The sequence below is a fragment of the Anomaloglossus baeobatrachus genome, chromosome 3, assembly GCF_048569485.1.
Source record: "Anomaloglossus baeobatrachus isolate aAnoBae1 chromosome 3, aAnoBae1.hap1, whole genome shotgun sequence".
Lineage (NCBI taxonomy): Eukaryota > Metazoa > Chordata > Amphibia > Anura > Aromobatidae > Anomaloglossus > Anomaloglossus baeobatrachus.
This window is the reverse complement of record NC_134355.1, coordinates 704,503,310-704,516,830: the sequence shown is the minus strand read 5'-3', so window position 1 is coordinate 704,516,830 and position 13,521 is coordinate 704,503,310. Positions and strand designations below refer to the sequence as shown.

Here is a 13,521-nt window from a genome sequence, read left to right as displayed (position 1 = left end):
CACATCTCCTCTCTGCTCATTATCTTGTGATCTGCTCTCCTTACCGGTTAGTTCTCCATAGTCTCACATCTCCTCTCTGCTCATTATCTTGTGGTCTGCTCTCCTTACAGGATAGCCCTCCATAGCTTCACATCTCCTCTCTGCTCATTATCTTGTGGTCTGCTCTCCTTACAGGTTAGTCCTCCATAGCTTCACATCTCCTCTCTGCTCATTATCTTGTGGTCTGCTCTTCTTACAGGTTAGTTCTCCATAGCCTTACATCTCCTCTCTGCTCATTATCTTGTGATCTGCTCTCCTTACAGGATAGCCCTCCATAGTCTCACATCTCCTCTCTGCTCATTATCTTGTGGTCTGCTCTCCTTACAGGTTAGTTCTCCATAGCTTCACATCTCCTCTCTGCTCATTATCTTGTGGTCTGCTCTCCTTACAGGTTAGCCCTCCATAGCTTCACATCTCCTCTCTGCTCATTATCTTGTGGTCTGCTCTCCTTACAGGTTAGTCCTCCATAGCTTCACATCTCCTCTCTGCTCATTATCTTGTGGTCTGCTCTCCTTACAGGTTAGTCCTCCATAGCTTCACATCTCCTCTCTGCTCATTATCTTGTGGTCTGCTCTCCTTACAGGTTAGTCCTCCATAGCTTCACATCTCCTCTCTGCTCATTATCTTGTGGTCTGTTGTCCTTACAGGTTAGCCCTCCATAGCTTCACATCTCCTCTCTGCTCATTATCTTGTGGTCTGCTCTCCTTACAGGTTAGTCCTCCATAGCCTCACATCTCCTCTATGCTCATTATCTTGTGGTCTGCTCTCCTTACAGGTTAGCCCTCCATAGCTTCACATCTCCTCTCTGCTCATTATCTTGTGGTCTGCTCTCCTTACAGGTTAGTCCTCCATAGCCTCACATCTCCTCTATGCTCATTATCTTGTGGTCTGCTCTCCTTACAGGATAGCCCTTCATAGCTTCACATCTCCTCTCTGCTCATTATCTTGTGGTCTGCCCTTCTTACAGGTTAGCCCTCCATAGCCTCACATCTCCTCTCTGCTCATTATCTTGTGGTCTGCTCTCCTTACAGGTTAGTTCTCCATAGTCTCACATCTCCTCTCTGCTCATTATCTTGTGGTCTGCCCTCCTTACAGGTTAGTCCTCCATAGCCTCACATCTCCTCTCTGCTCATTATCTTGTGGTCTGCTCTCCTTACAGGTTAGCCCTCCATAGCCTCACATCTCCTCTCTGCTCATTATCTTGTGGTCTGCTCTCCTTACAGGTTAGCCCTCCATAGTCTCACATCTCCTCTCTGCTCATTATCTTGTGGTCTGCTCTCCTTACCGGTTAGTTCTCCATAGTCTCACATCTCCTCTCTGCTCATTATCTTGTGGTCTGCCCTCCTTACAGGTTAGCCCTCCATAGCCTCACATCTCCTCTCTGCTCATTATCTTGTGGTCTGCTCTCCTTACAGGATAGCCCTCCATAGCTTCACATCTCCTCTCTGCTCATTATCTTGTGATCTGCTCTCCTTACAGGTTAGCCCTCCATAGCCTTACACCTCCTCTCTGCTCATTATCTTGTGGTCTGCTCTTCTTACCGGTTAGTTCTCCATAGTCTCACATCTCCTCTCTGCTCATTATCTTGTGGTCTGCTCTCCTTACCGGTTAGTTCTCCATAGTCTCACATCTCCTCTCTGCTCATTATCTTGTGGTCTGCCCTCCTTACAGGTTAGCCCTCCATAGCCTTACATCTCCTCTCTGCTCATTATCTTGTGGTCTGCTCTCCTTACAGGTTAGTTCTCCATAGTCTCACATCTCCTCTCTGCTCATTATCTTGTGGTCTGCTCTCCTTACGGGTTAGTTCTCCATAGCCTCACATCTCCTCTCTGCTCATTATCTTGTGGTCTGCCCTTCTTACAGGTTAGCCCTCCATAGCCTCACATCTCCTCTCTGCTCATTATCTTGTGATCTGCTCTCCTTACAGGTTAGCCCTCCATAGCCTCACATCTCCTCTCTGCTCATTATCTTGTGGTCTGCTCTCCTTACCGGTTAGTTCTCCATAGTCTCACATCTCCTCTCTGCTCATTATCTTGTGGTCTGCTCTCCTTACAGGTTAGTCCTCCATAGCTTCACATCTCCTCTCTGCTCATTATCTTGTGGTCTGCTCTCCTTACAGGTTAGCCCTCCATAGTCTCACATCTCCTCTCTGCTCATTATCTTGTGGTCTGCTCTCCTTACAGGTTAGCCCTCCATAGCTTCACATCTCCTCTCTGCTCATTATCTTGTGGTCTGCTCTCCTTACAGGTTAGTCCTCCATAGCTTCACATCTCCTCTCTGCTCATTATCTTGTGGTCTGCTCTCCTTACAGGTTAGCCCTCCATAGTCTCACATCTCCTCTCTGCTCATTATCTTGTGGTCTGCTCTCCTTACAGGTTAGCCCTCCATAGCCTCACATCTCCTCTCTGCTCATTATCTTGTGGTCTGCTCTCCTTACCGGTTAGTTCTCCATAGTCTCACATCTCCTCTCTGCTCATTATCTTGTGGTCTTCCCTCCTTACAGGTTAGCCCTCCATAGCCTTACATCTCCTCTCTGCTCATTATCTTGTGGTCTGCTCTTCTTACCGGTTAGTTCTCCATAGTCTCACATCTCCTCTCTGCTCATTATCTTGTGGTCTGCTCTCCTTACCGGTTAGTTCTCCATAGCTTCACATCTCCTCTCTGCTCATTATCTTGTGGTCTGCTCTCCTTACAGGTTAGCCCTCCATAGCTTCACATCTCCTCTCTGCTCATTATCTTGTGGTCTGCTCTTCTTACAGGTTAGCCCTCCATAGCCTCACATCTCCTCTCTGCTCATTATCTTGTGGTCTGCTCTCCTTACAGGTTAGCCCTCCATAGCTTCACATCTCCTCTCTGCTCATTATCTTGTGGTCTGCTCTTCTTACAGGTTAGCCCTCCATAGCCTCACATCTCCTCTCTGCTCATTATCTTGTGGTCTGCTCTCCTTACAGGTTAGCCCTCCATAGCTTCACATCTCCTCTCTGCTCATTATCTTGTGGTCTGCTCTCCTTACAGGATAGCCCTCCATAGCTTCACATCTCCTCTCTGCTTATTATCTTGTGGTCTGCTCTCCTTACAGGATAGCCCTCCATAGCTTCACATCTCCTCTCTGCTCATTATCTTGTGGTCTGCTCTCCTTACAGGTTAGCCCTCCATAGCCTCACATCTCCTCTCTGCTCATTATCTTGTGGTCTGCTCTCCTTACAGGTTAGCCCTCCATAGCTTCACATCTCCTCTCTGCTCATTATCTTGTGGTCTGCTCTCCTTACAGGATAGCCCTCCATAGCTTCACATCTCCTCTCTGCTTATTATCTTGTGGTCTGCTCTCCTTACAGGATAGCCCTCCATAGCTTCACATCTCCTCTCTGCTCATTATCTTGTGGTCTGCTCTCCTTACAGGTTAGTCCTCCATAGTCTCACATCTCCTCTCTGCTCATTATCTTGTGGTCTGCTCTCCTTACCGGTTAGTTCTCCATATGCTCACATCTCCTCTCTGCTCATTATCTTGTGGTCTGCTCTCCTTACAGGTTAGTCCTCCATAGCCTCACATCTCCTCTCTGCTCATTATCTTGTGGTCTGCTCTCCTTACCGGTTAGTTCTCCATAGGCTCACATCTCCTCTCTGCTCATTATCTTGTGGTCTGCTCTCCTTACCGGTTAGTTCTCCATAGGCTCACATCTCCTCTCTGCTCATTATCTTGTGGTCTGCTCTCCTTACCGGTTAGTTCTCCATAGGCTCACATCTCCTCTCTGCTCATTATCTTGTGGTCTGCTCTCCTTACGGGTTAGTTCTCCATAGCTTCACATCTCCTCTCTGCTCATTATCTTGTGGCCGGATCTCCTTACCGGTTACTTCTCCATATCTTGACATCTCCTCTCTGCTCATTATCTTGTGGTCTGATCTCCTTACCGGTTAGTTCTCCATAGGCTCACATCTCCTCTCTGCTCATTATCTTGTGGTCTGATCTCCTTACCGGTTAGTTCTCCATATCTTCACATCTCCTCTCTGCTCATTATCTTGTGGTCTACTCTCCTTTTGGGTTTGCCCTCCATAGTCTCACATCTCCTCTCTGCTCATTATCTTGTGGTCTACTCTCCTTTTGGGTTAGACCTCCATAGTCTCACATCTCCTCTCTGCTCATTATCTTGTGGTCTACTCTCCTTTTGGGTTAGCCCTCCATAGTCTCACATCTCCTCTCTGCTCATTATCTTGTGGTCTGCTCTTCTTACAGGTTAGCCCTCCATAGCCTCACATCTCCTCTCTGCTCATTATCTTGTGGTCTACTCTCCTTTTGGGTTAGCCCTCCATAGCTTCACATCTCCTCTCTGCTCATTATCTTGTGGTCTACTCTCCTTTTGGGTTTGCCCTCCATAGTCTCACATCTCCTCTCTGCTCATTATCTTGTGGTCTACTCTCCTTTTGGGTTAGACCTCCATAGTCTCACATCTCCTCTCTGCTCATTATCTTGTGGTCTACTCTCCTTTTGGGTTTGCCCTCCATAGTCTCACATCTCCTCTCTGCTCATTATCTTGTGGTCTACTCTCCTTTTGGGTTTGCCCTCCATAGTCTCACATCTCCTCTCTGCTCATTATCTTGTGGTCTACTCTCCTTTTGGGTTAGACCTCCATAGTCTCACATCTCCTCTCTGCTCATTATCTTGTGGTCTACTCTCCTTTTGGGTTAGCCCTCCATAGTCTCACATCTCCTCTCTGCTCATTATCTTGTGGTCTGCTCTTCTTACAGGTTAGCCCTCCATAGCCTCACATCTCCTCTCTGCTCATTATCTTGTGGTCTACTTTCCTTTTGGGTTAGCCCTCCATAGCCTCACATCTCCTCTCTGCTCATTATCTTGTGGTCTACTCTCCTTTTGGGTTTGCCCTCCATAGTCTCACAACTTCTCTCTGCTCATTATCTTGTATTCTCTTTGTGTTGTGCAGCCATTTCCAAGGTGTCACTGAATCAAGGAAACAGCGCATGTTCTGGAAAAGTTAAGGTCTTCCATGGTAGCTCCTGGACCGCAGTGCCAGCCTTTGAATGGGATGTGGAGGAGGAGGCCGTACTTTGTAGGCAGCTGGGCTGCGGATTTGCCATTGAACGCGCTCATGTCAAGGCAATGTCAATACCCAGAGAATCGGTCACAAAGACGGATTTACGCAGCATCTACTGTGCCGGCCAGGAAAAAAGTTTATCTGAATGCAGCTCTGTCATGTCCAAAGGGCACAAGTCCGAGTCTGGGGAAGCTGAGGTTCTGTGCTCACAATCAGGTATGAAGATCCAGAACAATGGCCAAATCTGAGCAAAAGCGACAGCTACACTATTGGGGAATCTGAATTCTGCTGGGTGCAGTTTTATCTAACATCCACAACATTATGATACAGAGTGACAATGTATGTGCTGATTAATGGTGGGGCTTTCACAAAGACAGAAAACGCCATACAATGTATAAACAGCCGGATTATGCTAAGACAGGCGGCTACATGACATGTCTGGTGGGAGAGGTGGCTACAGTACATGGCTGGTGGAAGAGGCGGCTACAGTACATGCCTGGTGGGAGAGGCGGCTACAGTACATGCCTGGTGGAAGAGGCGGCTACATGACATGACCGATGGTACAGATGGCTACATGACATGACCGTTGGGGAGGTGGCTACAGCACATGTCCATTGTGAGGGGCAGCTATATAATGTGTCTGGTGTGAGAGGCGGCTACACGACATGTCTGGTGGGAGAGGTGGCTACATGTCTGGTGGGAGAGGCGGCTATATGACATGTCTGGTGGGAGAGGTGGCTACAGTACATGGCTGGTGGAAGAGGCGGCTACATGACATGACCGATGGTACAGATGGCTACATGACATGACCGATGGTACAGATTGCTACATGACATGACCGTTGGAGAGGTGGCTACACGCCATGTCCATTGTGAGGGGCAGCTACATAATGTGTCTGGTGTGAGAGGCGGCTACACGACATGTCTGGTGGGAGAGGTGGCTACATGTCTGGTGGGAGAGGCGGCTACATGACATGTCTGGTGGGAGAGGTGGCTACAGTACATGGCTGGTGGAAGAGGCGGCTACATGACATGACCGATGGTACAGATGGCTACATGACATGACCGTTGGGGAGGTGGCTACACGACATGTCCATTGTGAGGGGCAGCTACATAATGTGTCTGGTGTGAGAGGCAGCTACACGACAAGTCTGGTGGGAGAGGTGGCTACATGACATGATCGGTGGGATAGGCGGCTACACGACATGTCTGGTGGGATAGCCGGCTACATGACATGTCCATTCTGAGAGGCAGCTACATAATGTGTCTGGTGTGAGAGGCGGCTACATGACATGTCTGGTGGGAGAGGCAACTACACGACATGTCTGGTGGGAGAGGCAACTACACGACATGTCTGGTGGGAGAGGAGGCTACACAACATGTCTGGTGTGAGAGGTGGCTACATGACATGTCCAGTGGGAGAAATGGCTACACGACATGTCTGTTGTGAAAGGCGGCTACATGACATGTCTTGTGAGAGAGGCAGCTACATGACATGCCTGGTGTGAGAAGCGGTTACACAACATTTCTGGTGGGAGAGGCAGCTACACGACATGACCGATGGGAGAGGCGGCTACATGACATGTCTGGTGTGAGAGGCAGCTACACGACATGTCTGGTGTGAGAGGCAGCTACACGACATGTCTGGTGTGAGAGGCAGCTACACGACATGTCTGGTGGGAGAGATGGCTACACGAAATGTCTCGTGGGAGAGGTGGCTACACGACATGCGTGGTGTGAGAAGCGGCTACACGACATTTCTGGTGGGAGAGGCGGCTACACGACATGACCGATGGGAGAGGCGGCTACACGACATGTCTGGTGTGAGAGGTGGCTACGCAATTCATCGGTGGGAGAGGCGGCTACATGACATGATCAGTTGGAGAGGCAGCTACACGACATGTCTGGTGGGAGGGGCAGCTACATGACATGACCAGTGGGAGAGGAGGCTACACGACATGTCTGGTGTGAGAGTCAGCTACACGACATGACCGGTGGGAGAGGCACACCTACATGACATGACCGGTGTGAGAGATGGCTACACGACATGACTGGTGGGAGAGGCGGCTACATGACATGACCGGTGGTCTCTCGACTTTCCATCTAAATTTGTTGTCACAGGAGTGGATTACCTGCACAAACAGTTCCCACAGTAGATGAGACACCATCAGAGGAATCTGCAGCAGGGAGACAGAGAGGAGTCCACAGGAAACAGAAGAGTCAGCTGGAGTGAGACAGAGAGGATTCCTCGAAAGATGGAGGGGTCTAGAGGTGGTAGAGACAGAAAGGAGTCTTGAGGTGGGGAAGAGAGAAAAGGCTAGAGGTGGGAGAGACAGAGAAGAGGTTATTAGAGTTGGGAGAGACAGGAGGCTAGAGGTGGGAGAGAGAAATGAGGCTAGAGGTGGGACAATTAGAGAATATGTTGAGGTGGGAGAGACAGAGGAGTCTAGAGGTGGGAGAGACAGCGAGGAGTCTAGAGGTGGGAGAGGAAGAGAGGAGTCTAGAGGTGGGAGACACAGAGAAGAGGCTAGAGTTGGGAGAGATAGAGAAGAGGCTAGAAGTGGGAGAGACAGAGAGGAGTCTACAGGTGGAAGAGACAGCGAGGAGACTAGAGGTGGGAGAGACAGAGAGGAGTCTAGAGCCGAGTTAGCGGGAAGTTGAGATAGAGCCAAGTCCGCAGGAGAGGGAGACAGAGCAGAGTCTACAGGAGAGGGAGACAGAGCAGAGTCCACAGGAGGGGGAGATAGAGCAGAGTCTGCAGGAGGGGGAGACAGAGCAGAGTCTGCAGGAGGGGGAGACAGAGCAGAGTCCACAGGAGGGGGAGATAGAGCAGAGTCTGCAGGAGGGGGAGACAGAGCAGAGTCTACAGGAGAGGGAGACAGAGCAGAGTCCACAGGAGGGGGAGATAGAGCAGAGTCTGCAGGAGGGGGAGACAGAGCAGAGTCCGCAGGAGGAGGAGACAGAGCAGAGTCTGCAGGAGGTTGAGATAGAGCCAAGTCCGCAGGAGAGGGAGACAGAGCAGAGTCCACAGGAGGGGGAGATAGAGCAGAGTCTGCAGGAGGGGGAGACAGAGCAGAGTCCGCAGGAGGAGGAGACAGAGCAGAGTCCGCAGGAGGGGGAGACAGAGCGTAATCCATTAGGGGGCTTCAGAGATGTCTGGTGGTGGGGGCAGAGGAATCAGAAAATGAAGGGTGTCGGGGAGGACAGAGGGCTCAGTAGGAGAAAGGAGGGTTTGGCAGACGATTACTTATGAACCACAGAGTACCAGGATGTGGGGCTCGTGTGGGGCGGCTGCTGACCAAATAATCATCTTACAGATTCAGATTTGTAAGTATATCATCTGCGCCATCTGTAATCCTTGCATCTTCTCCTCCAGGGATATCTAAGGTGAGGCTGGCTGGTGGCGACTCCGCGTGCTCAGGGCGGGTGGAGATATTCTATAATCAGGCTTGGGGCACCGTGTGTGATGAGACTTGGGATCTCTCTGATGGCCATGTGGTGTGCAGACAGCTGGGATGTGGAACTGCAGAAAACACCCCAGGAGGAGCGCATTTTAGCCCCGGAACTGGACCAATATGGCTGGAAAGGCTGTACTGTAATGGTACAGAGTCATCAGTATCCCAGTGTGGAGGAGTCGTGTCTAAAAACAGTTTGTGTATCCACGCACAGGATGCGGGTGTGATCTGTACAAGTAAGCATATATCATACAGCACCCAGAAGAGTAATATCAGACACTCCCCCGTGTAATATCACCCCATGTAATATCAGACACTCCCCCGTGTAATATCACCCCATGTAATATCAGACACTCCCCCGTGTAATATCACCCTATGTAATATCAGACACTCCCCCGTGTAATATCACCCCATGTAATATCAGACACTCCCCCGTGTAATATCACCCCATGTAATATCAGACACTCCCCTCTGTAATATCACCCCATGTAATATCAGACACTCCCCCGTGTAATATCACCCCATGTAATATCAGACACTCCCTCATGTAATATCACCCCATGTAATATTAGACACTCCCTCATGTAATATCACCCCATGTAATATCAGACACTCCCCTGTGTAATATCACCCCATGTAATATTAGACACTCCCTCATGTAATATCACCCCATGTAATATCAGACACTCCCCTGTGTAATATCACCCCATGTAATATCAGACACTCCCCTGTGTAATATCACCCCATGTAATATCAGACACTCCCCTCTGTAATATCACCCCATGTAATATCAGACACTCCCCCGTGTAATATCACCCCATGTAATATCAGACACTCCCCTGTGTAATATCACCCCATGTAATATCAGACACTCCCCTGTGTAATATCACCCCATGTAATATCAGACACTCCCCTCTGTAATATCACCCCATGTAATATCAGACACTCCCCCGTGTAATATCACCCCATGTAATATTAGACACTCCCTCATGTAATATCACCCCATGTAATATCAGACACTCCCCTGTGTAATATCACCCCATGTAATATCAGACACTCCCCTGTGTAATATCACCCCATGTAATATCAGACACTCCCCTCTGTAATATCACCCCATGTAATATCAGACACTCCCCCGTGTAATATCACCCCATGTAATATCAGACACTCCCTCATGTAATATCACCCCATGTAATATCAGACACTCCCCCGTGTAATATCACCCCATGTAATATCAGACACTCCCCCGTGTAATATCACCCCATGTAATATCAGACACTCCCTCATGTAATATCACCCCATGTAATATCAGACACTCCCCCGTGTAATATCACCCCATGTAATATCAGACACTCCCTCATGTAATATCACCCCATGTAATATTAGACACTCCCTCATGTAATATCACCCCATGTAATATCAGACACTCCCCTCTGTAATATCACCCCATGTAATATCAGACACTCCCCCGTGTAATATCACCCCATGTAATATCAGACACTCCCCTGTGTAATATCACCCCATGTAATATTAGACACTCCCTCATGTAATATCACCCCATGTAATATCAGACACTCCCCTGTGTAATATCACCCCATGTAATATCAGACACTCCCCTGTGTAATATCACCCCATGTAATATCAGACACTCCCCTCTGTAATATCACCCCATGTAATATCAGACACTCCCCCGTGTAATATCACCCCATGTAATATCAGACACTCCCCTGTGTAATATCACCCCATGTAATATCAGACACTCCCCTGTGTAATATCACCCCATGTAATATCAGACACTCCCCTCTGTAATATCACCCCATGTAATATCAGACACTCCCCCGTGTAATATCACCCCATGTAATATTAGACACTCCCTCATGTAATATCACCCCATGTAATATCAGACACTCCCCTGTGTAATATCACCCCATGTAATATCAGACACTCCCCTGTGTAATATCACCCCATGTAATATCAGACACTCCCCTCTGTAATATCACCCCATGTAATATCAGACACTCCCCCGTGTAATATCACCCCATGTAATATCAGACACTCCCTCATGTAATATCACCCCATGTAATATCAGACACTCCCCCGTGTAATATCACCCCATGTAATATCAGACACTCCCCCGTGTAATATCACCCCATGTAATATCAGACACTCCCCTCTGTAATATCACCCCATGTAATATCAGACACTCCCTCGTGTAATATCACCCCATGTAATATCAGACACTCCCTCATGTAATATCACCCCATGTAATATCAGACACTCCCCCGTGTAATATCACCCCATGTAATATCAGACACTCCCCCGTGTAATATCACCCCATGTAATATCAGACACTCCCCCGTGTAATATCACCCCATGTAATATCAGACACTCCCCTCTGTAATATCACCCCATGTAATATCAGACACTCCCCCGTTTAATATCACCCCATGTAATATCAGACACTCCCCCATGTAATATCACCCCATGTAATATCAGACACTCCCCCGTGTAATATCACCCCATGTAATATCAGACACTCCCCTGTGTAATATCACCCCATGTAATATCAGACACTCCCCTGTGTAATATCACCCCATGTAATATCAGACACTCCCCCGTGTAATATCACCCCATGTAATATCAGACACTCCCCCGTGTAATATCACCCCATGAAATATCAGACACTCCCCCGTGTAATATCACCCCATGTAATATCAGACACTCCCCCGTGTAATATCACCCCATGTAATATCAGACACTCCCCCGTGTAATATCACCCCTTGTAATATCAGACACTCCCCCGTGTAATATCACCCCATGTAATATCAGACACTCCCCCGTGTAATATCACCCCATGTAATATCAGACACTCCCCTCTGTAATATCACCCCATGTAATATCAGACACTCCCCCGTTTAATATCACCCCATGTAATATCAGACACTCCCCCATGTAATATCACCCCATGTAATATCAGACACTCCCCCGTGTAATATCACCCCATGTAATATCAGACACTCCCCTGTGTAATATCACCCCATGTAATATCAGACACTCCCCTGTGTAATATCACCCTGTGTAATATCAGACACTCCCCCGTGTAATATCACCCCATGTAATATCAGACACTTCCTCGTGTAATATCACCCCATGTAATATCAGACACTCCCCCGTGTAATATCACCCCATGTAATATCAGACACTCCCCCGTGTAATATCACCCCATGTAATATCAGACACTCCCCCGTGTAATATCACCCCATGTAATATCAGACACTCCCCCGTGTAATATCACCCCATGTAATATCAGACACTCCCCCATGTAATATCACCCCATGTAATATCAGACACTCCCCCGTGTAATATCACCCCATGTAATATCAGACACTCCCCCGTGTAATATCACCCCATGTAATATCAGACACTCCCTCGTGTAATATCACCCCATGTAATATCAGACACTCCCCCGTGTAATATCACCCCATGTAATATCAGACACTCCCCCGTGTAATATCACCCCATGTAATATCAGACACTCCCCCGTGTAATATCACCCCATGTAATATCAGACACTCCCCCGTGTAATATCACCCCATGTAATATCAGACACTCCCTCGTGTAATATCACCCCATGTAATATCAGACACTCCCCCGTGTAATATCACCCCATGTAATATCAGACACTCCCTCGTGTAATATCACCCCATGTAATATCAGACACTCCCCCGTGTAATATCACCCCATGTAATATCAGACACTCCCCCGTGTAATATCACCCCATGTAATATCAGACACTCCCCCGTGTAATATCACCCCATGTAATATCAGACACTCCCCCGTGTAATATCACCCCATGTAATATCAGACACTCCCTCGTGTAATATCACCCCATGTAATATCAGACACTCCCTCGTGTAATATCACCCCATGTAATATCAGACACTCCCCCGTGTAATATCACCCCATGTAATATCAGACACTCCCTCGTGTAATATCACCCCATGTAATATCAGACACTCCCCCGTGTAATATCACCCCATGTAATATCAGACACTCCCTCGTGTAATATCACCCTATGTAATATCAAACACTCCCCCGTGTAATATCACCCCATGTAATATCAGACACTCCCCCGTGTAATATCACCCCATGTAATATCAGACACTCCCCCGTGTAATATCACCCCATGTAATATCAGACACTCCCCCGTGTAATATCACCCCATGTAATATCAGACACTCCCCCGTGTAATATCACCCCATGTAATATCAGACACTCCCCCGTGTAATATCACCCCATGTAATATCAGACACTCCCTCGTGTAATATCACCCTATGTAATATCACACACTTTGTGACGTTTTCCTGTGTTTGTGTTTCATGGGTTTACATATTCTGAGTGTTGTATTGTCAGATACAGTAGGAGGCGATCAGTGATAAGATATTTTATTTCCACAGGTGAGGAGCCGTTGTAGCTGATGTCATGTGACCAGTGGATATATGATATCATCGGGCTGCCATCTACTTTTCTGCAGTCATCTCTTCAGTCGCCTTCATGTCCCCCCTGAACCCCAGACTTGATTCTCTGCCCCCTTAGTGGCTACAGCCACAGCCTGATAATAAATGTCACACAACAAAATGGCCTCGATTAAAGAACGAAAAGAAAATCAGAGAGAGCTGTCATAGTGAGACCGGCCTCAGGCCTGAGAAAGGGGACAGATCCTGGGAGTGTTACCCATTGGTTGCTGACACATCTTGGGATCCTTTCCCATCAGGTAGTGACAGATCTTGGGATCCTTTCCTATCAGGTAGTGACAGATCTTGGGATCCTTTCCCATCAGGTAGTGACAGATCTTGGGATCATTTCCTATCAGGTAGTGACAGATCTTGGGATCATTTCCTATCAGGTAGTGACAGATCTCGGGATCCTTTCCTATCAGGTAGTGACAGATCTTGGGATCATTTCCTATCAGGTAGTGAC

At 48.0% G+C, this 13,521-nt stretch overlaps 1 protein-coding gene across 1 annotated transcript in view; it reads left to right on the top strand.

Annotated features, from left to right (window-relative positions):
- LOC142297470 (scavenger receptor cysteine-rich domain-containing group B protein-like) overlaps positions 1 to 13,126 on the top strand; it is a 117,230-nt gene extending 104,104 nt beyond the window's left edge. The window contains exons 7-9 of the mRNA XM_075341696.1: positions 4,977 to 5,303; positions 8,463 to 8,777; positions 12,999 to 13,126. Of these exons, the coding sequence (XP_075197811.1) occupies positions 4,977 to 5,303; positions 8,463 to 8,777; positions 12,999 to 13,015 (659 nt within the window). The 3' untranslated portion in view covers positions 13,016 to 13,126. The remainder of the gene's footprint in view (positions 1 to 4,976; positions 5,304 to 8,462; positions 8,778 to 12,998) is intronic.
- Positions 13,127 to 13,521: the final 395 nt, after the last annotated feature.